The 27,266-nt window shown below is 44.4% G+C and overlaps 1 protein-coding gene across 4 annotated transcripts in view; it reads right to left on the reverse strand.

Moving 5' to 3' along the window:
- Nucleotides 1-27,266, reverse strand: part of LOC146858391 (uncharacterized) — a 548,917-nt gene that overhangs the window by 149,871 nt on the left and 371,780 nt on the right. For all 4 annotated transcript variants that reach the window (XM_085649307.1, XM_085649305.1, XM_085649306.1 and 1 more), the window contains one exon: nucleotides 24,994-25,084. In XM_085649307.1, the coding sequence (XP_085505433.1) occupies nucleotides 24,994-25,084 (91 nt within the window). The remainder of the gene's footprint in view (nucleotides 1-24,993; nucleotides 25,085-27,266) is intronic.

Here is a 27,266-nt window from a genome sequence, read left to right on the forward strand (position 1 = left end):
TTCAGGTGCGTGGGGTCGGCTGTAGTTTTCTTGAGGAGGGGCTTTACCTCTGCCCGCTTCCAGTCATCTGGGAAGATGCCTGATAAGGAGGAGGAGTTGATGGTTCATCCTAGTTCGGGTGCGATGGCGGCCCTGTGGAATATGTGCGGTGAGCAGGGGTCCGTAGTGGCTCCTGGTCGCGGTAATGAGTTCGACGGTAGCGGGGTCCCAGGACGTAATGGTCGGCTTATCGGCGGTGGTCGGTAGGGGGGTGGTGTTAGTCGTTGGTTCGTTGAAGTTGTCATAGAGGGCCTTGATCTTCATGTGGAAGTAGGAGCTGAGCTTGTCGCAGAGTTCCTGGGAGGGTGTGACGTTCGTGGCTTCGCTGGTGGGTTTGTCGAACTGCTGTATGATGTTGAACAGTTCCTTGACGTTGGTCACTTTGGTCTGGACTTTGTCTCTTATGAAGGTCCTTTTGGTGTCTCTTATGCGTTGGTGGTATTCCTTCAGGGCGCTCTTGTGGTTGTTCCGTGATTCCGTGGTTTTCAGGCTTTGCCAGGTTTCTTTCTAGGCGTCTGCAGGATCGTCTGGCTTCTTGGAGTTCTGTGGTGAACCAGGCGGCTCTTAGAAGGCGTTAATTGGCAGGAGGGCGGAGGGGTACGAGTTTGTCGGCGTAGCAGGAGATCCAGCGGTGAAATTCCCTGGCTGAGGAGTTGGTGTCGTTCGTGGTGGTGGGGGAGTCTTGGAGGAGGGTGGTGCTGAGGTGTTCCTCTGTGACCTCCAGATCCAACGTGGTGGGCGCCGGGCGGGTTTGGGTGCGGTGGTGGTGTTGAAAGTGAAGTGGACTCAGTTGTGGTCGGTCCAGGGGGGCTGCGTGGTGTGGTTGAAGCGGATGTTTGTTCCTCCCGCGGAAATGGGGTCGAGGGTGTGACCCGCTCTGTGGGTGGGCGTGTTGACGAGCTGCTCCAGCCCAAGGTTGGCAAGGTTGTCGAGAAGAGTGGTGGAGTCGTGGTCGTTGCCGTTGTCGAGGTGGAAATTCAAGTCCCCGAGTTGAATGAAGTCCGTGGAGGTGATTGCGTGGGGTGCAGCGAGCTTGTTGATGGTGGTTGCGTGGTGAGTGCGAGGTCCTGGTGGCCTGTAGATGAGGGTGCCGCGTAGTGTGGTTCTGGGGCTGGTCTGGATCTGGAAGTGGAGGTGCTCCGTGTTGGAGGGGGTCACTCATGCTGGATGTGGAGAGTCGGAGGGGGTCTTGTGTGCGATGCCTCCTCCTCCTCCTTGGCAGTGCGGACGGTCCTTTCTCTGGATCTTGCCGTTGCGAGGTGGGGGGGAAGGTGGCGTTGGTCCAGGTTTCCGTGAAGAATGCGACTTCAGGCAAGAAGGTGTCGATCAGGGTCCAAATCTCTACGGCGTGTCGGTGCAGGGATTGCACGTTGAGAAGGATGCAAGTCAGGGTTTCGGTGGTGTGTGCATAGGGCATGCCTTCGGTGGTCGCGGGACCTTTGTCGATGGTAAAGGATCTGCGGCAGGGTCTGCAAGAGAACTGCCCATGGGTGGTGTTGGGTGCGGTTCTTGCGCAGTCGGCGTGTCTTCCTGGGTTAAGTGTGTGGAGGGTGGTTGAGTCGTAGCGGTGTGGCCTCAGCGAACCAGGGTTCCTTGCGCTAGCCACGTACAGGTCGCGTACGGGCGCAGACAGACTTGCCTTAAGCGCATCGGTGGCGCGACCGCTCAGCGGTCACCATAATGTAGGGGTGGGGGGAGGGTCGAGCAGCTTGGAGGCGGGAGCGGGGCAGTAGGGGGCGGGATCAGGGGTCAACGGCGGTGGGAAACGAAGGGGGGACGAGGGGGAGCACCAGCAGGGCAATGGGCAGGAGGGAATAAAAAAGGAAAACCAGGCACACTAAAGACAATAACAGTAGCAGGAAAATACAATTACACCAAAACAATTAGTTACAAACGCGCTAACGTTTTAACCTGAGTCAGGGTGGTCTCGGACCCTGCAGCTGAGGGGCGGCTGCCATAGGTGACGCGGAGTTCCGCAGAGCTGCCGGGGAGAGTGCGATCCCAAAAGCTGTTTTCACTACGTAGGTAAAGGTACTTTTTCCAGGAACAGGCCTAGATTAAATTAAAATCCTTAATACCCATCTCTGAATGTAGAAATGCTAGAAAAATGACCCATGAAGGTGGGGTAGTGTTAACAGCTGATCACTGAACAAGGATTAGCCATCTAGGAGTAGGACAAAGGGCATCTTTACACTTCTTCTTTTCATAAAAGTGATAGCAAAAGGGGTGGCAGTAACTACTCCCATTCATTCCCACCGCTATTCTTGACTTCCTGTATCCAACCCCAGCATGACAGAAAGCCAATTTTGACCTTGACATCGGGCAGGGCGCCTCCCATGAATAGGGGAGTGGCTAGGTCAGGACCAGAAACGAATAGCCTTTTTGGTTTTAGGTTTCTGGGAATTTTTGCAGTAAACCACAGAGTAAGCATGAAAAAGAAGGTGGGTATAGTGCACAATAAAATTCAGGACAGAGTGCAGTAAATCCTGAGATCACTGGCTAGTGCACAGGATAAGACCACCCCCTTCTCAGATCATTCCTGTGCCTGGTACAAAAACATCTAGGAAGAAAATGGCTTTACGTGAAAGATCGAAAAAATAAGACAAAACAATTCCTTACTTCTCCTGGCACACAGGGACTTACACTAGACTCCAAATATCAAGTAGCTGGCTTGTTTGTGTGCTCTAGGCACACAAACATCAGAAGAACTCGTGACTGCAAGAAGGTCCAGCTAACCACTGTGGATTGGACCCTACTGGAGCTCTGGATGCAGGCAGACCTGGTACCCAGAAGCCTACCCTGAGGACCTGAGGGTTGCAGAGCTGCAGGTGTAACTAAGAGGAACTTTTCAATCAGCTGGAGAATTGTTGGGCTTAGCCATTTATCCACCGCCGCAGCAATAGCTAGATGCTGAGGTTTTTCCAGGAAGGGCGTACCCTAGTTGGGTAAGAAAACTAGATATGTCCAGCTCTGAGCTTTTTGTTTTGTTAAACTCAGGTTCTCGGGGTCCTACCCAGCTACAGCCTCCAGCCTTGCCCTGCTAGTGGATTTTGACACTCAAAAGAGTAGCTATGTCTGAAGACACAGCATTGGACTATGACAAGGTGGCGTAGCTATCCTAGCGGTGAAGTGACCATGATGGTTATGAAATCCAGTTCTGTCCTGCTTGGAGCATCTGATAACAAAACCAGGCTTCAACATAAACTGGTGATGATGAAACTGATTTTGAAAGACTCTCCCAGGATTCATCCTTGAACCATGCCCCACTGGAAGACTTTGAGAACCAAAAAGTAAACTAAATCCCGAAGTAAAACTTTTGACTAGTGTGACCTGCTAGGCTTACACCACTTCTTTGTTCGTTACTTAAGTGTGAGACATACTCCTTCTCCAAATTTGTAGTGTTCTTTCTTAGTAATTGCAGAATGCTTAGAAATATTTTTCAACATGAGCCTTTATTTGTGCACAAGCAGAAAAGAGGAATAATCCACATTGACAATTTGTTCTTTTCCCCAAAGGAGCCGAACAGCCGACACGTTTTTCACCCTTCAGTATCTATCAGACTTGGGCTTTTTCAAGGCTTTAATATTCCTGTTATCATTTATAGCAAATCACTTAGGTCCATATTCAGCGAAATTCGGCAATAAAAATTTCTCTGCGGTCTGTTCTGAGTTTCACATCAGTTTGTCCACAAGTGGTGTATGTACAAATAAAGGCTCATGTTGAAAAATATTTCTAAGCATTCTGCAATTACTAAGAAAGAACACTACCAATTTGGAGGAGGAGTATGTCTCACACTTAAGTAACATATAAATAATGAGGTAAGAAAGGTTCAACACCTCGAGAGAAGTCTCCTCATCACCCGAACAAAGGCATTAGGACTCAGGCTGGGACCTTTTTTGAACCTTCCAATGTAAACTCTTCTTTGTTCCCTTTACTTTTAAGTCTGCATTCCTGAACGATGTATATGAGGAGATTCTCATTATATTACATAGGAAATGCCCCAGGTCAAAACGTTCCATCTCTGGCCTTCTTTATAATCTGAGGCATTCATATCCTCGGTGCAACTTGACGCCTTCTACCACAGGGAGAACTAAATTGATTGGGTAGAGACAGCTTTATATGTAGTTCTGCCCCATAAAAAGTTGAATATTACCCATCCTGCACCCATAGCCATGTGGTACACACCCTCACTTAGGAAAGCTAAGTTAGGCTGCCAAAATTGGACAGACTCTAGAGCAACGACTACTCTTTATCTACGAGGGAGTCATTAAAGAAGGATTTTAGGGAATATAAAAAACGAATTATATCTGCTAAGACTGAATTTTATACCAAAAGCATTCAATGGGCTGAAAACTCTGCTAAGGAGATCTTTCAGATCGTCCGGCTTTTTTATTTTCTCCTAGATCTGGTGCTGTCATAATTGAGAATACTCAGGAGATGTCCTTTTGGGGCACACTGCTGCTGACAATCATGGGCCCAATCCCACTAATAAAGATGTTGGTGCTTCCGTGCCTATTGTACTATTTTGTAAATTTGCCGTCCTGCCTTAAGCCGGCGCTGCTCAAGATCCTTGAAGTAGATATGAGAAGGTTCATCTGGGGCACATTGTGCAGCAGAGTGGCCATGCCCAAAATGTCCCCTCGACAACTAACGGAGGCCTTTCACTGCCACATATGGAGCAATACTACCTCGCTGCCCAACTTCAATGGGTGGCGAGATGGTTGAGCGCACAACAACTGGAAGATTTAGCGACACTGCTCTCACCCATTCGCAAGTGATTGAGCTGTTCCACCTCAGCAGGAGGGGCAGGCCGCCGGCCCAGCTGATGCAGGAAGTAGCCTATTACTGCTACCGCAGTAGCCTGCAAATTATGCGTAGTTGGTCCTGTCTGCAATGTCACTTCCTAAAGTTGGCACTCCCAGGAGACACCGTGCGGTGATGGGAGCGGAGCTAATGCAATGGGAGGAGGAAGGCATCCTGACGGTTGGGGACCTATACAGCGAGGGGCAGCTTTTTTTGTTGCATGCATCGGTGGTCCGCACATTGCGGAGTGCATGGGGCAACATAGCACAAGAGCCACCCACGCACTTAGTTGTGCAATATTTGCATGAATTGGGCACAGGCCTCCACCTCGTCAAATGGTTTGCCGAGTCGCTGAGAGCACATAGGGTGCCACAGTTGAGCTCCTAACGTGCTCAGTGGGAGGCTGATTCGCAGCGACCCTGCACCGATCGTGAATGGTTGGCCATTCTTGAGGGTCCCACCCGAATCCCGCGCAACGCAAGATTCCGACTTATTCAATGCTACATAGTGCACAGAGCCTACTTAACACTGGGCAAAATAAATAAATATTTTAATCGTACCGACGATGGCTGTCCGTGAGGCCGGGGTCGACTTGCTTCAAATGATTTGGTGCCCTGTCATACAGTCATATTGGCGAGCCGTTACTACGGCCCTAGTGCAGTGTACGGAGCAATGCTGGGCTGGTCTTGGGAGGTGTGCATACTGGGATTATATCCCAGATCCGGTAAGCATAAAGTGACATCTCGTTATATAGACTTAGGACTCATAGTGGCCAAGCGTTTGATCACGCGGCGCTGGAAATCGCCTGACCCCCACACAGAGAGAGCCTGGTTCCAATCGCTTCTCTGCTGGGTGCAGGCGGATAGTGTAGCACTGCATCGTGAGGACGCGATAGGTATCCGTAAACAGCCATGCACGGGGAACTGGGACACGATCCTGACGGATTTCTGCACAATCTGGTGGAGTTAGACTGAGGAGCCTAACCATTCACCTGCACAGGATGTGAGCTAGACTTGGGAAGCGCGATTAGATCATAAGACCTATCCTAGCGCCTACCACAGAAAAGCGTTTAGGGTAACGGGCGCAAACCTTCCACTGACTATTGTCCAAATCAGTTAACACATTATATAACAGACAAACGTTGTGTAGTAGGAACCCTGCGGGACAGGGTACAGAGAAATTAATGCATAACCAGGCGCTGTGTGCAGACAAGCGAACAGTCCTTGTAGTTAGCAGATATCAGAAGTGCATCGTGTTGCTATGATTGAATGTTATAATTTCAAATGTAGGAGTCAATGTGATATTTTACTTGTTATGTCAATGTTGTGTTGCAAATAGCCTAATCCTATGTTAATCAGGTGAGCGAATCTACACTAAAAATACCAGGCCTGATTATTATACATTGACGTTTAATTCAGATTTGTTTCACTAGTAACTTGGCCTAGGCGAAATAATTATATTGAAAAGCAAATATACTGTAATTGTATTACCTGAATTGTATTGGAATATTGCAAATTTGAAAATCAATAAAAACACATTTAAACCAAAAAAAATGATGAATACTCAGGAGCTGACGGACACTTTTTCTCACTTTTTGAAAATAAGATCTCTACTCTCTGCACATCTTCACACGAGCCTGGCTCGGAAGTTCTGACTTGTTCGGCAGGTTCTCAAGCCTGGGAGGGCCCTATTACAATCGACTCTTTAGATCAAGTCCCTCTGCTGGACCATTGGAAGACTCTTTCTCTGGAGCAATCTATTTCTATTGCTAGTTCTACATTATCTGGGTCCTTTTTAGTTCCTCTGCCTCGCGACCAGTGGAAAGCAGCAACGGTGGTCCTACCACCAACACTACTTGAGGTCTGCAATAGTTCCTTAACGAGAGGTTGTGTACCAGGGGAGTGGGGAAAAAACCCTGATAGTTTCCCTGTTGAAAAATCCCCCTACTATTACATTTTAGGGGAACCTTGGAGACCGGGCATTTTAGGAGATAAGCCTCCTTTTATACATGTTCCTGTCACTCTAAGCTCTGTTTTCCACCGGCACACCTCATGAGGTATTTGAAGCGCTGTAGCAATTGTATGAAATAATACAACCTTCACTCCCTTGCGGTCCGCCTGAAATTGTGCCTATGTCCCAGTCATGAACTGATACTTCTCATTTGCTCTTCACTTTTGCTAGGCACTTTTTGTCTTAAAAATCTTTAATTCAAATCTCTGTTTTTCATGACTTTTCATTAAATTTGTTTTCCCATGAACATTCGAAATGCACCATCTTTCCACATTTGTAAACAAAACAGTGAAAATACTTCTTAACAAAAATGCGTGAACACTTGAACTAGGACTGAAATCTTATTCAGGTATTTGCATCCAAACACTTGTGACAATATTGTCCCCTATAGACAATGTTGATATCATTCCAGAACATGTTTACATTTATTTTGGGTAAATCCATTTCTCCGAGTCCAGTCTTTCTAGTTTCTTTGAATAGTAAATGAGGCATGTCTGTCTCCTACACACAGGCTCTCCTCACTGCAAACACCAATCAACAAACAAAACAAGAAGTAGCCCACCCACCTTTCTTCAGGCACAAAGTAGGACCGACTACCCCTGCACATCCTGTGCATAATTAGGCAGGGTACAATTCTCACCTTCTACCCATCAAGCTAGCTTGGTTAACTAGCGAAATGGGAGGGAGGGCAAGAAGTAATCAGTAAAAGAGGAGGTATGAACTCAGAACAATAGGATTCAAGTTAAGTAGTCTAAACATTATCTCGTCATCCATTTACTCGTTTCATGCCTGACTAAATGAGGAGTACGCAGTCCAACACCCAAGAAGAACTGAAAATGAAAATTGAAAAAATAATTAAATATCCTGACAGGCACAGAAATGTAATGAAAAAGAGTCTAAGCACATTACGTCCTAGCAGAGAGTGCTTTGGTACCAAAAACTTCACCAGAATCACCACGTAACGGCCTGCAGTGCTTTATGAAAGTCGCGGGATAGGCGCAAGTAGCTGCTCTGCAGACCTCAATCAAAGCAGCATCTTGGGATTCTACCTAAGAAGCCGGCATGCCTCTCGTTGAGCTTATCTGATTCACTAAAGGACAAGGAAACCTCTGTCTTTGGTATACCCAAGCAAGCAAAGATCTGACCAAAGTTAAGGTCTGAGTGGAGGATTTTCCTCACTTATTGGCTCAACCAGAGTTAACAAAGTAAGAATCCATCTATCTAAAAGAAGGCAGGCTTTATAGACAGATCAAAGCTGCCCTTCTAACAACCATATTATGTAGTTCAACCTCCTTTAAAGGACAAGGAAACAAACACAATTCAGGATGAATAATCTCCTGCTCCAAATGCTAAGAAGTTGGCACATTAGGAACAAAGGAGAGACCCTGCATAAAAGCTACTCTTTCCGGACAAATCCTCAAAACAGGATGTATGCAAGAAATGGAAATAGTTGAAGTAATAGTCATGCAAAAAAGGTTTTTTGAGTATGACTCCAGAGATCATCTGCCTTTAATGGCTCATAGTAGGTTCTGCAAGACTTCCAGAACCAACAGTATATACCAACTAGGGACTGTAAATCTACATGAAGAACATGCATTAAAAACACTCTCTAAGAAGGCAAAGGGCAAAATATTCACAGTTTTCAACCAACCCCAAGATTCTTAACAAGCCTTAATAAAGGCCCAAGGAACCCTGAGAAAGCCCACCTTTAAAACGAACTGAAAACCATCTGGAAAAAAGGAACAAACATGAGCAACATCTCCCTTCAATCGATCCACACATGTGGACAGACACCAAAATCTAAAGCAATCGTAATGATAACAGTTATCATTGAAGGTAGACTGTCTATTAAGGACTTTTACTACAATGGCTAGCCCGCTGAATAACCCCTTTTTCGCAACCAACCCGCTCAACCTACAAGCCGATAAGCAAAGCTGAATCAGGATGTCTTGAAGCAACTCTGAAAATGCCAGGGAAGATGGAAACATTGAAAACACCCAGTACGAATTTGTTCTAGTCAGAAGAGAATACCAGGAGTAGTGGGGCCAAGATATAACAATCAGAACTACTGAAACTCCATCCCTCCTTGACCTCATCAAAACCCACAAGATCAGAGGGAATGGGAAAAAGGAAAGTGTAAGAAATTAGATCGAGCATCTGTCCCCCATGATCCTGCTTCCTTAACTCTTGAACAAAGTCTCTGAAAGAGAGCCTTGTTTTATCTTGCAAACATGCCACACTTCTGACAAAGGTCCATAATTATCTATAGACAATAATCGTGATAAGAAGGAAATTCAGCTGAGATTCTCGGCTAATACATTCTGTATTTTTGGATTTGAACTAAATATAAGGATACAAGAAAATTCTTTGCCTATAGATTTGATTTGATTTATGCATTTATAACGCGCATGAATGCCCGGAGGCGTCTAGGCCCTGAGATTGGGTGGACCAGGTAAGATTGCCACGGTGGTTGTACAGAACATGTTAGTTGGTGAAGAGCCATGTTTTTAGCACCTTCCTGAAGGATAGCAGCATAGGACTATTCTTTACGGCAACTGGTAGAAGGTTCCATGTCTTGACAGTCCCTAACAGAAAGCTTCTTACGCCCCAGTGTGCTTTCTTGAACTTGGGTTCTTGTATGAGTTTACTATGTGCAGATCTTACATTTCTCATCGGGACATGAGTCCTTAAGAATAGAGCCCCGGCACGTCTAGTGCTTTGAAGGCTAAGCATTGGGATGTAAACGTAATCCTTTTGTCCACTGGGGGCTCCTAGGCCATGGGAAACAGGCTGGAACCTAGGGATAGCCAATAGTAATCTGGCTGTTGCGTTTTGAAGACGCTGTAACCTTTGTAGGTGCTGTGCTTGGATCCCCATGTACAGTGCATTACCATAGTCTAAACTGGACAAGGCTAATGCTGTACCTAGTGTTTTTAGGGAGCCTGGTGGGATGAAAGGGTGAACTTTCCTGATCATTTTTAGGATGAACTAAATGGATGAGGTGAGGGTATTGATCTGATTTCCGAATGTCAGCTTATCGTCAAAAATGAACCTACGTTTTTGACCTTATGCACTAGAGCTGGGAAGTCACCCAGACAGGAGGGCTACCATCTAGGTGACCAAAAAGATGCAAATGGCAGTAGCAATGGAATCCAGTTCCCCTCTGTTTGTTTATATAAGACATAGCTGTCATATTGTCTATCCTGATCAGAAGTGTCTTTACTGCTAGAGACAGAGAAAAGTGCAGGAAAACAATACACATCACCTCCAACTCCCTCCATTTGGAGGAGTGCTTTGTGTCCTAAAATGGCCATCTACCATGAAGAGTTTAATCCTCCATATATGCACCCCAGCCATGTCCACTGGCTTCTTTGTTTCTTGATATCACTGGCATGGTCACCACAGTCGAGGCTGAGAGAGTTAGAAGAACTTCCTTCCTCATATTGGGATGGCTCCAGCCACCAATTCAGTACTTTCCTAACAGCTTGCTGCATCATCACTCTCTGGTCAAAGTCTTGAGACACTCAGTTCCATAAAGCCAAGATGTATTTTCCTAGTATACCGACATGAGATCATGATGAAGGAAATACCATAACTGTAGCTGTGGAGAAATGTCAAGACTTGATTCGTGTCTAGAAGTGACTGGATACTAGATGGAGAATGGATTAACTGTTCTTCTAGATACAAATGTAATATAGTTCTCACCCAGGAGCTCGCATTCTTCAAACCCAACACCGAATAAAATACTCCTGAAGTTTTTTTGAGCAGGATAATGTAGGCTTCCTATACTTGAAAATGTTTCTGATGATGAGACCTCGAGGAATGTATATAATGCCTCCAGGAGTCTCGGTTTGAACAGTTGAGGAGGAGCTAGCATAATTTCTATCTTTGAAAGCCTTGGTGACCATCTGATTCAATTGACCAACAAATACCTTGTTACCCAGAAAGGCAATCTTCAACACAGCAGATGTTTTTCTGCTTCTCTTCTCCAGTCCCTCATCCACAGGTAGTGCCTGGCCAACACAGCAGCACCACAAGCAACACAAGTAGCTCCTATAGCATCACAGGTGATATCCGATAGGAAATATGCTTGTTGTTACATCTGAATTGGTAGACCCAACAGTCTTAGGGTGGTCTTCCGCCAACATTTTGCCTACCACCTCCACTTTTCTGACCTTGTTTGTGCTGGCTTTAGGACAATGTGCACTTTACCACTGCTAACAAGTGCTAAAGTGCTTGTGCTCTCTCCCCTCAACATGGTAATAGTGGCACATTCCCAATTGGGATATTTAATCTACTTATAAGTCCCTAGCAAAGTGCCTTACATGTGCTGAGGGCCTATACATTAAATGATACTAGTGGTCCTGCAGCACTCATTGGGTCACCCACTTAAGTAGCCCTCTAACCATGGCTCAGGCCTGCCATTGCATAGCCTGTGATTGCAGTTTACACTGCCATGTCAACCTGACAAGATAAACCTCTTGCCATTCCTAAACCATCCCTTTTTATACATATAAGTCACTCCTAAGGTAGGTCCCAGATAACCCAGAGGGCAAGGTGCAATATATTTAAAAGGCAGGACATGTACTTTTAAGTTTTACATGTCCTGGTAGTGAAAAACTCTCAAATTAGTTTTAAACTGCTGAAAGGCATATCTCTCCCATAGGATAACATTGGAATTACCTTACTACATTTTTTAAGTGTAATTTCCAATTGGGAAGAGATGGACTTTTCAAGTTTAGTGTCTCTGGAATCACAATTTAAAATCAAAATGTATGGTGAAATTGGATTTTAAATTACAACTCACTTGGTGCCTGCTACCTGTCTCTGGTACACATCTGGGGAGGTTGACAGCTGGGTTTTGTGTATTTCCCCCAGACAGCCACACAGAGTGGGAGCTTAGGTGTGACTTGATGGGCCATTCTGGGAGGAAGGGAGGGAAAAGCGCGACCCAGCCTCACTTACACGTGAATAGACTGTGTCCTGTCCCTTGAAACCGGTCCCAGGATGCTTGTTTCCGGTCCAGGGAAGACATGGCTTGGCAGTTCGGGCTGGACTGTTCCCATGAGGCACAGGGTCAGACTAATTTGCATATGGCCATGTCTGAACTGGGGTGGCGGAGTGAGCTAAAGAATGATGATGGATTAAACCCAGATCAGTTGACTGGGGGTGGGTGCTTACAATGTTCAACACTCCGTCCATCATCCCCTTTGGTTTTGCTGTGTCCTGTCCCTACACAAAGGGAGACATACCCCCTGTAATGAGCGTGGGGCCAGGAAGGGGGATCTCTGCACACTTCAAAGGCATCTCTTTGAAGTCTCCCCTACTTCAAAGGCACAACTGGGTATAAGTATTGAACCTCTGACACTACCACTTCAGGATTCTTCTGGACCTGTGAACACTCTGCCAGGAAGAAGGACTGCTGTGCTGTTGAAGGACTACCACTCTACTGGAAGGCTGATTTGCTGGACTCCTGTCTTGCTTTGCTGTCCTGCTGGCTGCTGTTCCCCTGCCTGGGTGAGAAGGACTGGACCTGTATCACTTGAACTCAGTGTGACTCCAAGGGCTAGCTGGCTTGCCTCCTGATCTGAAGTTTCAGGGGCATAAAAGACTTCCAACTTACCTGCTTCTGCACCTGAACTCTGCCATCTGTGAGTCTGCCCTACCAAGTGATGCCAATCCAGTTGTGGACCTCTCTCGAACCGGCGCATAGGCGCTGTTGCATAAATCGCCTCCGGAACAGGACCTGACGCTTTCCCTGGCTCAAGGTTCTCATCCTCGTATCTCTGTTGACAACAGCCTCGATGAGGAAAACTCCGCACCGCAGCCCCTGCGCTCATCAGAGCCAACGCATCGACACTGTTGCGTGGAACAGGAACAATGCATTGCCGCCATTGAAACGATCAACACCTATGTATCGCTTCAAAATCGACGCATCACTTTGGCTGCACCCTGTAGCTTTGATGTCACTGCAGCCAGGATCAAGGTACTTTTGTTCAGTGGGCCTAACTGTGTCCCTGTATCTGGCCCACGCTCCATGCACGGCTGGTCTGAACTTTTGACTCTGTCCCAGTCTGGCCCAACCCGATATGCCAAGTAAGCTCTTATTGCTTCTATGCACTATTTTACAGTTTATTCTTTAAACATTCATAACTCAAGTTCTACTTACTAGATTTCTGTCGTTTTGGTGTAGTTTTATTTACTTAATTAAGTTCTATTTTTCTTAACTGGTGTGGAATCTTTTTGTGTTGTGTTTGCACTGTTTTACTGTTTCAAATGTTGCATAAATACTTTACACATTGCCCCCTAAGTTAAGCCTGCCTGCTCTGTGCCAAGCTACCAGAGGGTAAGCACAGGTTAAATTAGGGCTTGCCTGCTTCTTACCCTGACCATTTGCGACACGTATAAGGTGAAAGTGGTGGGGCAGCGTGGCGGCAATAACAAAGAAGAAAACAAAATATATAAAAAATAACGTACCTGCTGCTCGCTGCTCGTCTGCTTTCTGCTATGTACAGGTTGAGGCTCTCAGACTCCCCTATGGCCAATCCAGACCCTGCTCTCATGCTGGTACCCAGCATGAGAGAAGCGCTAAGACTAGCCTGAGCGGGCTGGTTTTCTGCTCCAACGGGGACTGAGAGCCTTGCCTGCAGTTCTCCACCCAGCAAAGCATCTTGGGTTGGAGAGATGTCAGTACGCATGTCTGTGTGGTCGTCCTCAGACAGCCAGCCAAACCGACATGCGCACTGACAGAAGTGCCCAACACTCCTACTCAATGCTTCCAGTGCTCTGGTAAGTATGGCCACGCACTCAAGATTTGGATCCCTAAAGAAAAATAAAATGATAATAAAACTGTTTTATTATCATTTTATATTTCAAGTTTGTCTCTGCTGGCAGGGGGGTGACGCTCCTCCGCCATAACGGAGGAGCCGCTGCTGATCCTGACTGTGATGGTGGTTGCTATCTGACTTGGGCTCATACCCAAATCAACCATCAACTACATTTTTTTACATGTATTAACTTGCATCGATCTAGCCAGGTGTTCAAATGCTTAATTAAGAATTGAGCAGACTAGTCCCTTTTCTCAGAGCGTGATTGTTATCCACATAAAACTTCTTCTTAGCGTTTCTCCATGATACACTCTATTCTCTTGTCCACTAAGTCAGAAGGAGAGCAACACTCTAGAATTAAAGATGCACAGCAACTGGGGTAGCCAGAATTGAATCACTTTCAAAGAAATGAGACAATTTTCTGCATCTTAAGAATGATCCAAATCTTGCCACTTTTGCAGAATTGAGACTCTCATCTTCCTATGACGAGGAAGAAACATGTTTAAAGGTCTATCACACTTCTGAAAAAGACCCTGACAGTCGTTTGTCGTTGCCAGCTCTGGAAAATAAAGGTACTCTCTGCTATAATTTAATAACTGGGCTAGCTCCTTCTACTGAAATATTTTCCAATAGGCAGAGGATATAATCTCTGCTTGACCAAATGAAGTTGACCAAAAGTCATTCAAAGCCTATTCTCTTCAACAACTGTAGTGTTTTTTAATTTTTCTGGATTGAAGGCTTGCTTACTGCTTCCTATATTATCGCATGGATGTCACTGGTTGATATAATCCCAGAGTGGTCAGGATCATGAAAAGAAGAGGAGCAGCTATAATCGCCCCTGCTTCTCCTTCTTCAGAAAACTGGTCTGATAGTTTCTTGTGGCTGACCTTTTTCTCTCACAAAAAATCAAAACTTGGAAATTAAAATGCAAAACTAGCTTTAGCCATGCATGTTTAAGATTAACATTCATCCTATTGCAATGCTTTGATATTTCACTGCCTTTGTTTACCTTTTTTTTCTTGCCATAATCGAAGAAAAAACAGGACAAGAAATCCTCGAAAATATTGTAAATATTGCCAAGAAACAACCACTTCACATTACAATTACTCATTGTGATGACATGGTGCTAGTCTACAGCGTTTTTATAATCAACTATCACTCAGTGAATAAGCTGCAACACACTGCAGACCAATGGCAGGGCTCTCTCCCTCCATTCACACCCAGCATTCCATGCAGCAAAGATTCTGGAAGTGAACACCTCCCGCTGGCCCTTCCATCCTCCGTGCCATAATGCATTACAAGACCACTCAACTTCAATCCAAGCCTGCACATACCAATGCAGATGGTGTCCTGCTCTTCCTTGCACTTCATTGAAACTTCTTTGGGGACTAAGGTGATCCTGTCCCCAGAATTACAACCTGTCTGTCATACAGACACAAAACAGGATGTGCACGGCGCAGGTGGATCTAGTTTGTGAGAAATTGTGTATTTTTATGTGGTATGGCTGTGCGACCTCAATGTGTAAAAATGACACAAACCCTTAACAGGTCCAGTCAGGTTCGTTTTTAAAACCTTAGCTCAGTCCTGAGCACCGTTCCCTTTAAGATGCGTGTACGCGCACCTCTCCTGATGTCAGCACACACTGCCGTGTGTGGAGCGCGCACACAGCCAGGACGTCGCGAGAGATAGTCGCAAGAGAGAGTCGCGCCGCCGCTCTAAAGAAGCGAGCGGCATGAAAAGCAGCCCCTTTTAAATGCGGTGTGCGTGCCGGAGGAGTCGTGACGGAGTACAGGTAAGGGGGATTGTAGGCTTGTTGGCTTGTGGGCGTGTGGCTGCAAAGCGCAGGGCAGATTGTGGCCTTTTGTTTAAGTATTGATGTACATCACAGCCCGTGAAGGGGCTCTGAATAACATCAATACTTAAACAAAAGGCCACAATCGTCCCTGCGCTTTACTAACAAAAGAGTAGAGCCAGTTTCAAAACACAGGGTGTACTTTGGTACACGCTGTGTTTTTAAACTGGCTCTACTCTTTTCTTAGTAAAGCGCGGTGCGGGGACGATTGTGGCCTTTTGTTTAAGTATTGATGGTAATCAGAGCCCCTTCACGGGCTGTAATGGACATCAATACTTAAACAAAAGGCCACAAAAGGCCACAATTTTCCCCGCACCGCGCTTTACTAACAAAAGAGTAGAGCCAGTTTAAAAAAACAGCGTGTACTTTCAGAAAGTACCCGCTGTATTTTGAAACTGGCTCTACTCTTTTTGTTAGTAAAGCGCGGTGCGGGGACGATTGAGGCATTTTGTTTAAGTATTGATGGTAATCAGAGCCCCTTCACGGGCTGTGAACTTTGGTGCTGGAAACCAGAGTTCGAGCCTCAAGGTCGCGTCCACATCCTGTGATTCTGGGCAAATCACTTAATCTCCCTGTGCCTGAATGTGTAATGTAAATACGGTGCTCATGTAAAGCGCTCCACCAATACCTTCAGGTCGAGTTTGCGCTATATAAATATGCAAAACACAAAACACAGGTGTACTTTCAGAAAGTACACGCTGTAGTTTGAATCTGGCTCTACTCTTTTGTTAGTAAAGCGCGTGTTATGTTAGCATATTAACTTTACACATCAGGTCATAAAAACAAACAAAAGACCTCTTTTTGAATCACTACTTGAAGCCTTTTGCTAGAGAGGAAGGGACTTTTAATGAAACTGTTAGAGGAGGGCCGGTAGAGTTGGGGTCAGATCAACCATATTTCAAGCTCAAGCCTCTGACTACTGTCTCTGCTATGAAGAGTTAGGCATGTGACATGGGTGTTTCTGGAAGCCTATCTCTGTCTGCACTACTGTCCGCCTTATCATTATACACAGGGTTATCAAGAGACACAATCTCCTTTTTGTCAAGGGGTGGGTGTGAATGTGCGGCAGGGATCACATAATCCCACGCCCCTAGCATGACGTGTGCATGTGCGGGAGCTTGTATGAGTGGCTGTACGATTTAAGTATTGATGTTTATCAGAGCCCCTTCATGGGCTGTGATGAACATCAATACTTAAACAAAAGGCCACAATCTGCCTGCTCCTGGCCCACGTGCAGCGTGTGACTCAGAGTAAGGCTGGCTTTGCTAGATAGCGCTATGGTCACCATCTGCACATTGCTGGGATGAGGGTGTGCTGCTGTGCGCCAGTCCTCCATGCAGCAGCATGTGTGTTTAACAATGACTTCATTGATGATGATCTGGATGGCAACCCACCGTCCTCAGACCCTGAGCTGTTCGCTCTGCAAGACTGCTGTAGTAGAGTATGGGAGAGAAGCAGCGTCCACTCTCCTCCCACATTTTCCATTGGCTTGTGTCATTGTCTTTCGTAAATGCTGCCTTTCTATTCGTTAATAGGCTTGTTAGTCCCTCCTTACTACGGCCTTGTCTTCATTATAGCCTCCCATGGCGACTGGCCCTTTTACTTCAGTTGTTACAAGGGACCTGTTATTTAGTCTTGAAGCACTATTTACTTATTGAGTTTCTCTTACTGCAAGCTGGACATGCGCTACTTCAGCTGAAACCGCTTGTGGTTTTTTTAAGCAGCATGGCCACCCCTTTAACACGGGTGCCTGCTTTCGATCACTTTAACCAGCATTATCTCATGTCTGTTTCCAGCCCCCAAGTAAAATGGATTTAGAAATTATTAGCAAATTAAGTCATGTGAATTCTAGGTAGCACATAATCCTGTGCTAATGGACTGAAGCTGACAACAGCACATCTGTGTTGCATGTCATCTGTACTTAAGCCACCTGACGGGTTGTTTTCAAAAGCCTGTTTTATTAATAACACCACCACCACTCCCAAAACCACCACCAGATTGTTGGCTTTTGTGTAAGTATTCATGTTAATCACAGCCCGTGACGGGCTGTGATTAACATGAATACATTGCTGCCACCTCCTCAGCAATCATTTTGGCAGGTGAGAAGAGAAGCTAATGGGTGGACTAGTGTGAGTTCCAATTAAAAAGCTCCTAAAAAATTTGATTGTGAAAACCCCCATAATTGTCCCTTTGAACAAGAAGGGCAGCCGAGGCAACCCTGTCAATTACTAACAAAAGAGTAGAGCAAGTTTAAAAACACAGCGTGTACTTTCTTGAAAGCACATGCCCTGTTTTTAAACTTGCTCTACTCTTTTCTTAGTAAAGTGAGCATAGCTGCCAAGGTTTCAGATTGCTTATGTGTGACATTTTCATAATGTCAATGTACTTATGATGAGTAGCATTTGATGGCTAAGAGTGACATTTTCTTGTGAACAAAATCAAAGCAATGAAGATGTGGGAAATATGAAAAAATCTCTGCCAGTAAAACAAGATTGAAGGTTATTCCTCTTGATGCAGATTTTTTAATTTAAGGCTGAATATTTTTATTTACTGTTCGAAAACACCCTTACATTCTTACAATCAAAAGCTATGTTACTCTTCCGCTTGGGTGGTCTGTCGTAGGTTTTCTGCCATTGCAATTAATGGAAATGCCGCTCTTTGGTAGTTAATAGCTCACTGTTCTATATTAGGATTTAAACTTATAAACTGCAAGTAACAAAAGGGGCTTTCTGACAGAAGCAGTAATGCACTGACCTATTTACATTGCATGTAATTTGTGATCTGCATGGTTCACCAGCTTTTCATCAGGCATTTTAACCTCCTCGGCTACTTGATGATGAGTCAACTTCCACTAGAGAAAACTTAGATCTCTCTGCAGCAGGTCCATCATTCTTCAGAGTTATCTTGACATATTTATGGTTGCCTGAAAATTGCTAGAACCTAGTTATCACATTTTTGCACGCCACTGCATCATCTTCAGGTGGGATCTTTTGATGGATTGTGTGCTGCTCAATCCTGTGAATTTCCTTGTTCACCCACCTCAACCATTTGCGCAGTTTGAATGCTAGGGAAAAGCTGCATCACAGAAGGTGTAACACAAAATACAGATTTATAGACCAGTTCAAGATAATGGATGCTAATAATGAAACACATGGGCACACGCCTGTTTGTCCTAGACTGGAATCCCAGGTAATTATTTGGTCATTTTTCCTATTGGGGGTCTCTAGACCGGTCCCATTCATAGTTTGTAATTCTTCAAGCGTTTGCTGACTATCTTGTCTTCAATTGCAGGTTTCCAGTCTGTAAGGTATTTGGATATGAGTGGTCAGGTGCGAGTACTCACAAAGACAAGGTAATTCTATTTACGTTCCTCGTTGGGTTGGGGGTTGCTGGGTAAATAGATTCACAATCTGCACCCCTTTTCTTTTGCAGGTTCGTGAGACTGTACTACGAATACAATTACACAGGCAGACGGGAGTACAGGCAGGACAAACAGGTAATTGTTTGGTAGAGTTAAAGTAGTGCATCTTCTGTTGCAGGTTTCGCAGCCAGAACCTCACACATTTAAACGGGCGTACGTGAGTACAAGCAGAAGAGGTAATTGTTTGATAGAGGTAAACTGTGGTGCATCTTGAATACTGTAGAATAATATACTTACCCATGTTATTTTCTGTTGCAGGTTTCGCAGTCAGAACCCCATACATTTAAACAGGCGTACGCAAGTTCAAGCAGAAGAGGCAATTGTTTGGTAGAGTTAAACTGTGGTGCATCTTGTACATTGTATTATAATATACTTACCCATGTTGTCTTCTGTTGCAGGTTTCGCAGCCAGAACCCCATACATTTAAACAGGGGTACGTGAGTTCAAGCAGAAGAGGTAATTGTCCAGTAGAGTTAAACTGTGGGGCATCTTGTACATTGTAGTATAATATACTTACCTATGATGTCTTCTGTTGCAGGTTTCGCAGCCAGAACCCCATACATTTAAACAGATGTACGTGAGTACAAGCAGAAGAGGTAATTGTTTGATAGAGTTAAACTGTGGTGTATCTTGTACATTGTAGTATAACAGATTGCATTCATGAGCTAGGTGTCAACGTAAGACAAGTTCCCTTATTTTGCAGGCTTTATGGCACAGAAGGTTCAAACCAGCGGGCACAGAAATGATCAAGCGCAAAGCTGTAACTTTGGGAGAGTGCAGTGCTTCACCACAAAGGAAAAAATGTTGCCTTGTATTCAAGGAAGAGTGGATGTAAAAAATTGTGGAGGCTGAGACACAGAAATCATGAAGCAAGGTTCGCGTGCAACTCTGGGAACTTTTTCAATACAGTCCAGACGTGGGCTTGATTTGCAAAGCATGTGCCGAAGCCAAGATTGTTGGGGACTTTTCCACAGGGAAGAAATGGAGTGATGGCTGGAAACTGGATTACATGAAACGCCATCTACTTAGCAAAGTACACAAGTCTGCCATGGTGATATTGAGAAACAGAAGTGCTGCTGCCAGGTTTGGTTATGGAGTGCGGGCAGTGCTGACAGAAACTGACACTGACAAAGCAAATAGAATGGAAGTAGTTGAACGCCAAAGATCTATGCCTGAAGAGATAAAGATTCTCATCAACAACGTGTTTCTGGCAGTCAAGATGAATACTTCAATGTTATCTGTACAAGACATCCATGACCACCTAGCTTTGTATGTCAAGATACCAGACAGCTGGAGGAGCAAGAACTATGCCTTTGAGTTCCTTGAGGCCATCAATAGTGTGATACACTGTGAAGCTATGGCAGAACTTCGGCACACTTTGTATCACACATTGATAATTGATGAGAGCACAGATATTTCTGTTACAAAAATGGTCATCCTGTACTTCAAGTTCCGACCTGTAACATCAACAGAGAACAAAACACAGTTTGGGGGCATAGTGAAGCTAACTAGTTGTAATGCTGAGGCTATCACTACTGCTGTGAAAGAATTCTACACTGCCAATGAACTGGACCTTATGAAAATGGTCATGCGCACATCTGATGGTGCGTCCGTGATGCTGGGTAAGAATAATGGTGTTGCTACTCGCCTTAAACAATCCATTCCTCATCTAGTTGAGCAGCATTGTGTCGCCCATCGAGAAGATTTGGGAGTTGATGATGCCTGGAAGAGGGTTCCAATGGTTAAAGAGATGGAGACATTATTGAGGGCTGTCTACACTGTTCTCCAGATCTCCTGCAAGGAAGTCCAAGCTGGATGAAATTACATCGGTCACTGAATGTGAAGTGGTCTCTTTTCGACCACTGAATGAAGTCCGGTGGCTTTCAAGACATTTTGCTGTTGGTGCACTAATTCGTAATTACGAGGCTGTTCTTAAGTACTTTGAGCATGAAAAAGTTGAGGAGAATGATCCAGTTGCTAAATATTGTTACAAAAAGCTATCAAACTCCAACTACCATATTTCACTTGCAGTACTTAATGATATTTTGGGTGAATTTGCATCTTTGTGCAAACTATTCCAAAAAAGTTCTTTGACTACTGTTCAAGCTGTACAGTATGCAAGAGCAAAGATTGGCCAAGTTAAGCAACAGTATTTGGGGTACACTGTCTTTTGGAGCAGCAATGTAAGAGATCTGATGGTGTTGTACAAGGAAAGGCAAGAGTTTGACAGTGGGCCTATTTTATCTTTTGTTTCCCTTCTTTCTGAGCACATGCAAAAAAGGTTCCCTGAAGATGAGCTGAAAGAATGGGCACGTTTTGAAATCCAGGCAATAGCAACCCAATCACATTTTGATTTTGGGACTGAGAATATACAAAGACTTGTAGAAAAGTATAAACATGTCTTGGTCCCGGGTGATTGTGAAACACCAGAAGATGTTGTTCGACAATACAGAGACTATAAATATGTGGTGGCAGAACATGTAAAGGGTGGGTTATTTACCACCTTTTAAGACATGGTGAATTTCACTGTACGCAATGCTGCTCAGTATAGTGTGGTGTCTCAGCTTGTTGATGTCTGGGCAACGTTTCAAGCATCTAGTGCAGATTGTGAACGAGGATTCAGCCTCATGAATACTCAAGAGTACATTGAGGAATAGACTAGAGCAGAAGCATTTGGATATGCTGAGGAGGACAAAGGCCTACCTCCTAAATGGGAAAGTTGACCTAGATAGAGTTTATCAGCACTGGAAAAATGGCAAGGATCGCCGTGAGAAGCAACCCTGTCACCCCTCTAGTGATGCCACTTGACATGTCTCCCTTATTGTTTATATGTGATATTGTATAGGCTCTCAACATTTCCCCACCCAATGAACAGTGCTCCAGTTAAGAATATTTATTAAAATCTTATGATGGTACCACCGTTGAAGTCTTGTGCTTTTCTAAACTTGAAGTGTACTTGCCTGTGTAACCAATTCCTGTCATGGCGTGTTTATCCAATTTGGAAACTGCCCTTAAGGCCCTTATTGCGGCACTGTATGTGTGAAAATGCACCATCTTTTCACTTTTTAAAGTAAACGTTTTGCGTGACATTTGGCGACGCGCACACGTGCGGTCTGGTTCCTGGCGCACATAGCCATGGTTGCAGTGCACAGAGACCCTCCACTGCCACACACAGAGGAAAGAAATTAGAGGGCACATTGGTCCTGGGTAGCTGTGGCTCAAAGCAGCCAAGTATTATCAAAGGAACAAGTTCAAAGCATTAAGAAGTACTAAAACAGTTAAATAAGAAGAAAAAGGAACACACTAAAAATCCAACACCAATTTATAAAAATAGGTTGTATTTTTACCTTCAAATAAATACCTCAATGTGAAAAGTCCACCAAAGCTTTCCAGAGATTTGAAATTTTCAAGGAAACAATAAATCACTGCTTTGGAGTTAGCCACAATAAGCAAGTTGAAAACAACTATATGGGCACTCTTGAGGCTTCCAACTCCGATAGGGGGGGCCAGTCTCGGCTAAATCAGGGGGTCAGTTACTGGTTGGTTTAAGCAGCTTCCAGTCCAGTTCTGAATGCTAAGGGTAAACTACCATAGAAATCAATGGAGTGGTCCTGATGCAGGGATACAAGATGTTGAGAATGCTGAGCTAATGTGGGAGGTCTTTCCGTGGCTTTCCCTTGGACCTCAAGCTTGGGGGAGTGCCTTTGGCCTCAGGGGTTGATGTCTCACAAAATCTGTGTGCAGCCCAGCACAAGTCTTTTTGGCACTGGTCTACTGGTCTCCAGTTATAACAAAACCAGTGGTTCCCTATACCTTGCAGTAACTTCTGTATTATGACAACATTACCGGGTCCAGCAGATGTGGTTGCAGCATTTGAAGTCAAGACTCTCAGGCTGCACCTCCTCATCCAGTGGCGATCAGGCTTCTTGGCGCTGCACTTTCTAGGGTGCAGACTTCTCAGCGTGTGTGGCCCTCTAGCTGTAACAGGGAGTCAGCCAACTGACTCTTGGAGTCACTTTCTCTGTATGGGGCTTGTAGGCAAGTTTTCTATGGGTTGGGCACTGCAGGCACAGTCCTTTCTTTGCTAGTCCAAGTTACAGCAGGTGCAGTCCAGTCTTTGGTGCAGCCGCTCTTTGCTGAGCCCAGTGAACAGGAGGGCAGTCCTTATTTGGTTCTTTCTCTAATACAGACGTGATCTGAGGTCTGGGTGCCAGGGGTGCCACTTTTATGCCTGCTGCGAGCCTAGGGGGATGTGGTGGCTACTGCCCACTCCCAACATGGCAGAATCCTTCCTTCGGTTTCAAGAGCTGTCTATCTCAATGCAGAGGTGTGGCTACCTAGCGGCTACACTCCCCTTGAAAAAAACGGTTTGACAATGGCTTCTCCCTTTCTGCCCGAGATACCAGACTGTCTGCTAAAATGAAAGAGCAGCCCCTTCCAAGTTTGACTACCATTTGCCCTTCAAAGGCGACTTTCCCTTTGAAGCTCTCTTTTTTTGTACAAACCCACTCTGGCCATCCTCCCAGGAGGTGGTCACATGTCTTCTCTTGGCAGGCCCTTTGTTCCTCTTTCTGAGAGTCATTCTCACCTCTTTTCAGGGGGGCAGCAGGCTGTCTCGATGACAGCAGCTGTGTGTAGTTGAAAACGGCTACTGGACAACTTTGAACAGCAGAGTCGCAGCTTTCTAAAATTGCCATTTGTAAACTAGTTACATTAAATTGTGTACCAATTTAATGTTGTGCTGGTATTCTTATCCTGCACTTTCATGGATATTTTTTGTATCCGAATAAACAATGAATTGATTGATTGAATTGAATATTGTATGCGTCTTACTAGAAGTATGTGTCTTTGTATATGTTACGTATTTTTTAAACTCTGAGATTATTTGTAATGTGTGTATCTTTTATGATCTTTGTGTTGAGATTGAATAAAGACAGAAATGAATTTAAAATAATACCTTGAAGTACCCTAATTAGTAGTCCAATTTGGAAGTTAGCACTGCTGAGTTGTCAGCGTGTAACTCCATACTAGGCAATGGGGCTACTAGCCTTTCCACTGTAAAAATTACAATGCGAGCTTTTTACTGTCAGGACTTTTAAAGTTAATGAAACACAAGTTCTTCTTTTTAATATCACATCCTGCCATTAGGCTGCCTTAGGGGTGACTTCTAGATTTTAAAAAGGAAGGTCTGGGCTTTGCCATTGTTTTAAGTAGCAAAGTCAAGTTAGCAGTTTACAACTGCTCTGCCAGTCTGCAATGATGGACTGCGAGTTGTGCTTTGTCACACTTGCGATAGCACAATAAGTATTGCAGTCCACGAGGGACACTTAACTTACAGGTCTTAGGTGCCCCTGGTAACATATACCAGGGTCTTATAACTAAGTTAACTTATGTAATTTGTGGATAAACCAACTAGATATACACCTTTTAAGGGTCAGAGCTCTGGCACTGAGGCCGGTTTGGCAGGACTCAGTGCACTTCGAGAGTCGAAAAACCAGCAGCAACAGTCCAAAAGTTTGGGAGTGACTATGCAAAAAGAGGCATTTCCTTATATCACTGAACAAAGTAAGGAAGTGTAACATATTGTTTCTTCTGACTGGACTAAAATGAGTAAGTGCACAAAGAGTTCATTTTATGCTGATGTGATATCTTTCAGATTGTTTTTCCTCATCATGAATAGTTCTCTACGAACTATTTTTGTTGTACTGTACATTAAAACACAGCACTTAACTATGCTAGGGATACACTATGCATTCTGCATGTAAATAATGTTATACTGTACTGCAAATAAAAACACATTACCTATATTAAGTTGATAATGTACCTTAATGGAAAGTCCTGAGCACATGCATTTATATTCAACATACGATCTTTATACTGTACTTTAATCTATCATGCAAGATGCAACATTTATGAGATGCACAAGGCACTGAAACCTGCAAGGTTGAAAATGATTTAAAATACACCCACTATACAGAGGAGTATGTTAAAGGGCAATGTAAAAAAATATATTTACAACTATGTATTTATCCACACCAAACCTGGGAAAGCTGTTCTTCCATTTGACTCTTCTGCACTAACAATGTCTCCTTGGTGTCTTCCAGAAGCTTCTGCAACCTCAGCTCCTCCTGCCTAAATTTCAACCAAATGATTTGAGTTAGGGAGACAACCATACATGCAAAAAGAAGACAAGATTTAATATCATTCTGATTGTTGTGCACAAATGTAATAAAGTGGTCAGAACCCCATTACGACGAAGATATTCAATGTGTGAAAGACATCAGCCTTTTTGTTGATTTAATTCATGGCAGTGGTTCTGAAAATAGCTGTACCACATAGAAAGGGCAGAGAAATGAAACTTCCATTTTTTGACTCACATGGCCCAAAGAAATTCTCAAACTGAATTGTTGTTTAAAGAGCTAGTTTTGGATTTCTGCCCCACATATAGAGGCTCTGAAGGGATCCCACTAAGGACTAGGGTCACACAAGTGGAAGCCGTGATTGATGCGAGGTTTCCTGGTTTCATGTTCTGAAATGCATCTTCTACATGGTTATCTCTTTCTGTGTCCCATTTTAGATCAATGCCAACGCTTTGTGCTTAAATCTTTCAGACAAATTCAGTGCTTTGAGTTAAATACATCCAAACTATGCATGTTTCATAAGGATTAGTGGTTGTAGTGTTTTGGGAGTGGGGTGTTTTAATGAAGAAGCTGCAATGAAAACCAGAGCACACACCCTTACTCAGTGCATTGAGACAATTTGCTCCACACAGCTAACAATCTTCATACATTGGCATCCATTCTTTGAATTAATTCATCAACCCACTCATCACCCATCCAACTATTCATTCATTGAGCCATGCAGTCATGTCTCCAGTCTCCATACATCCATTTAATGGTTGTAGAAGCTTCTATAATGAAAACCGTGTTATAAAACGCACCAAGTTGCAAATTATTTCAAAACATTCTTGAGGGGAGAGCCCCCCTCAACCTCCAGTGCCCAGGCTCGCTCACTCGCTATGAGCAGTTTGGGGACTGGTCTGAAAAAATCTGCCAAAGCTGCTTTTGCTTTGCAGGCCGGGCCTGAATCTAATATAAAAGAACACAACATCTTCCTTGACCTTTAGCTACGCTCTTTGGGGGTAAAATGTGGCTAGGACTGTATTGAGAATCTTAATGGTGATAAGAGCAGAGCAGCTCAGATGAGTCTAGCTCCATTTTGAGAAGGGACATGTTTTGCATCCTCAGTCCTCAAACCTTTATACTACTACACACAGTATCGTGTTCCATCACAAAGTACCAACAGTTGCCACATCTCTGAACAGAATGGAACCAATGGAGTAAATGTTCCGGGTGCCCCAATCCTGTGTAGTATCTATAATCATAATAGTAATAAGGACTACATTTAAGAGGCTTCAAGAGTTCTATAAAGATGATTCTCGTAGGTGTAGCAATAACAATATTTGTCAGTGATGCACAGCAATGTTCTTGTTAGGGCCCAATGATTATAGGGCTTTTTTAAAAATACATTTTGGAAAATGAACTTTTTTCAGTAAATAAAGTAATGCTTAAATGTTTCACATTCATTGCAAATAATATTGACAATTTATATAGTGAACATAAGGAAATCCTTCTTTTGCATGATCACCCCCAAGTTTTTGGACTGATGCTGCTAGTTTTTTTTACTCTGAAAGCACACTAAGGCCTGCTTGCCAGTCCTCAGTGTCAGTGCTCTGACCCTCAAAAGTGTATGTTTGATTGCCTTGTACCCAATTTGAATAAGTTAACTTACTTAAAAGTCCCTAGTACATGGTTCCAGGGGCACCCAGGGCCTATCTAGTCCTAAAGTGCTGGGCAACATGGCTGATGAATGGGCCTGCGCCAGGGTGCCTAAGAAGCCCCATGGAGGTGATCCTAAGAAAGAGTGACATGCCTCCATTGGAGAAAAGAAGGGAAGAGAGATAAAAAAGAAAGAGACCCCTAAAGAGCCCCAAAAGAATGCCTGAGGGGCAAGAAGAGTCCCGAGTCCCATACCATTCCAGAAGGAGGGGGTACCTTGGAAAGACTCTGACCCTTCTAAGGTTGGGAGAACTGGTATTACTGTCGGCAGCCACGGCATAAGAGGGGAGATGTGTGTGCACCAAAAAGTCACCCACTGGTGACCATCCCAAGAGCACTGCCAGTGTAGGGATGGGGGTGCAGGTTGTCCTGGAGACTTTTAAAGGGTACATTGAGGTCACCTTGGTTTCACTGTGTGGGAAGGAAATTGAACCCTTGACTTACTGGCCGCCTGGTTTGGAAATGTATAGGCAATG

The sequence above is a fragment of the Triturus cristatus genome, chromosome 3_2 (assembly GCF_964204655.1).
Source record: "Triturus cristatus chromosome 3_2, aTriCri1.1, whole genome shotgun sequence".
NCBI lineage: Eukaryota > Metazoa > Chordata > Amphibia > Caudata > Salamandridae > Triturus > Triturus cristatus.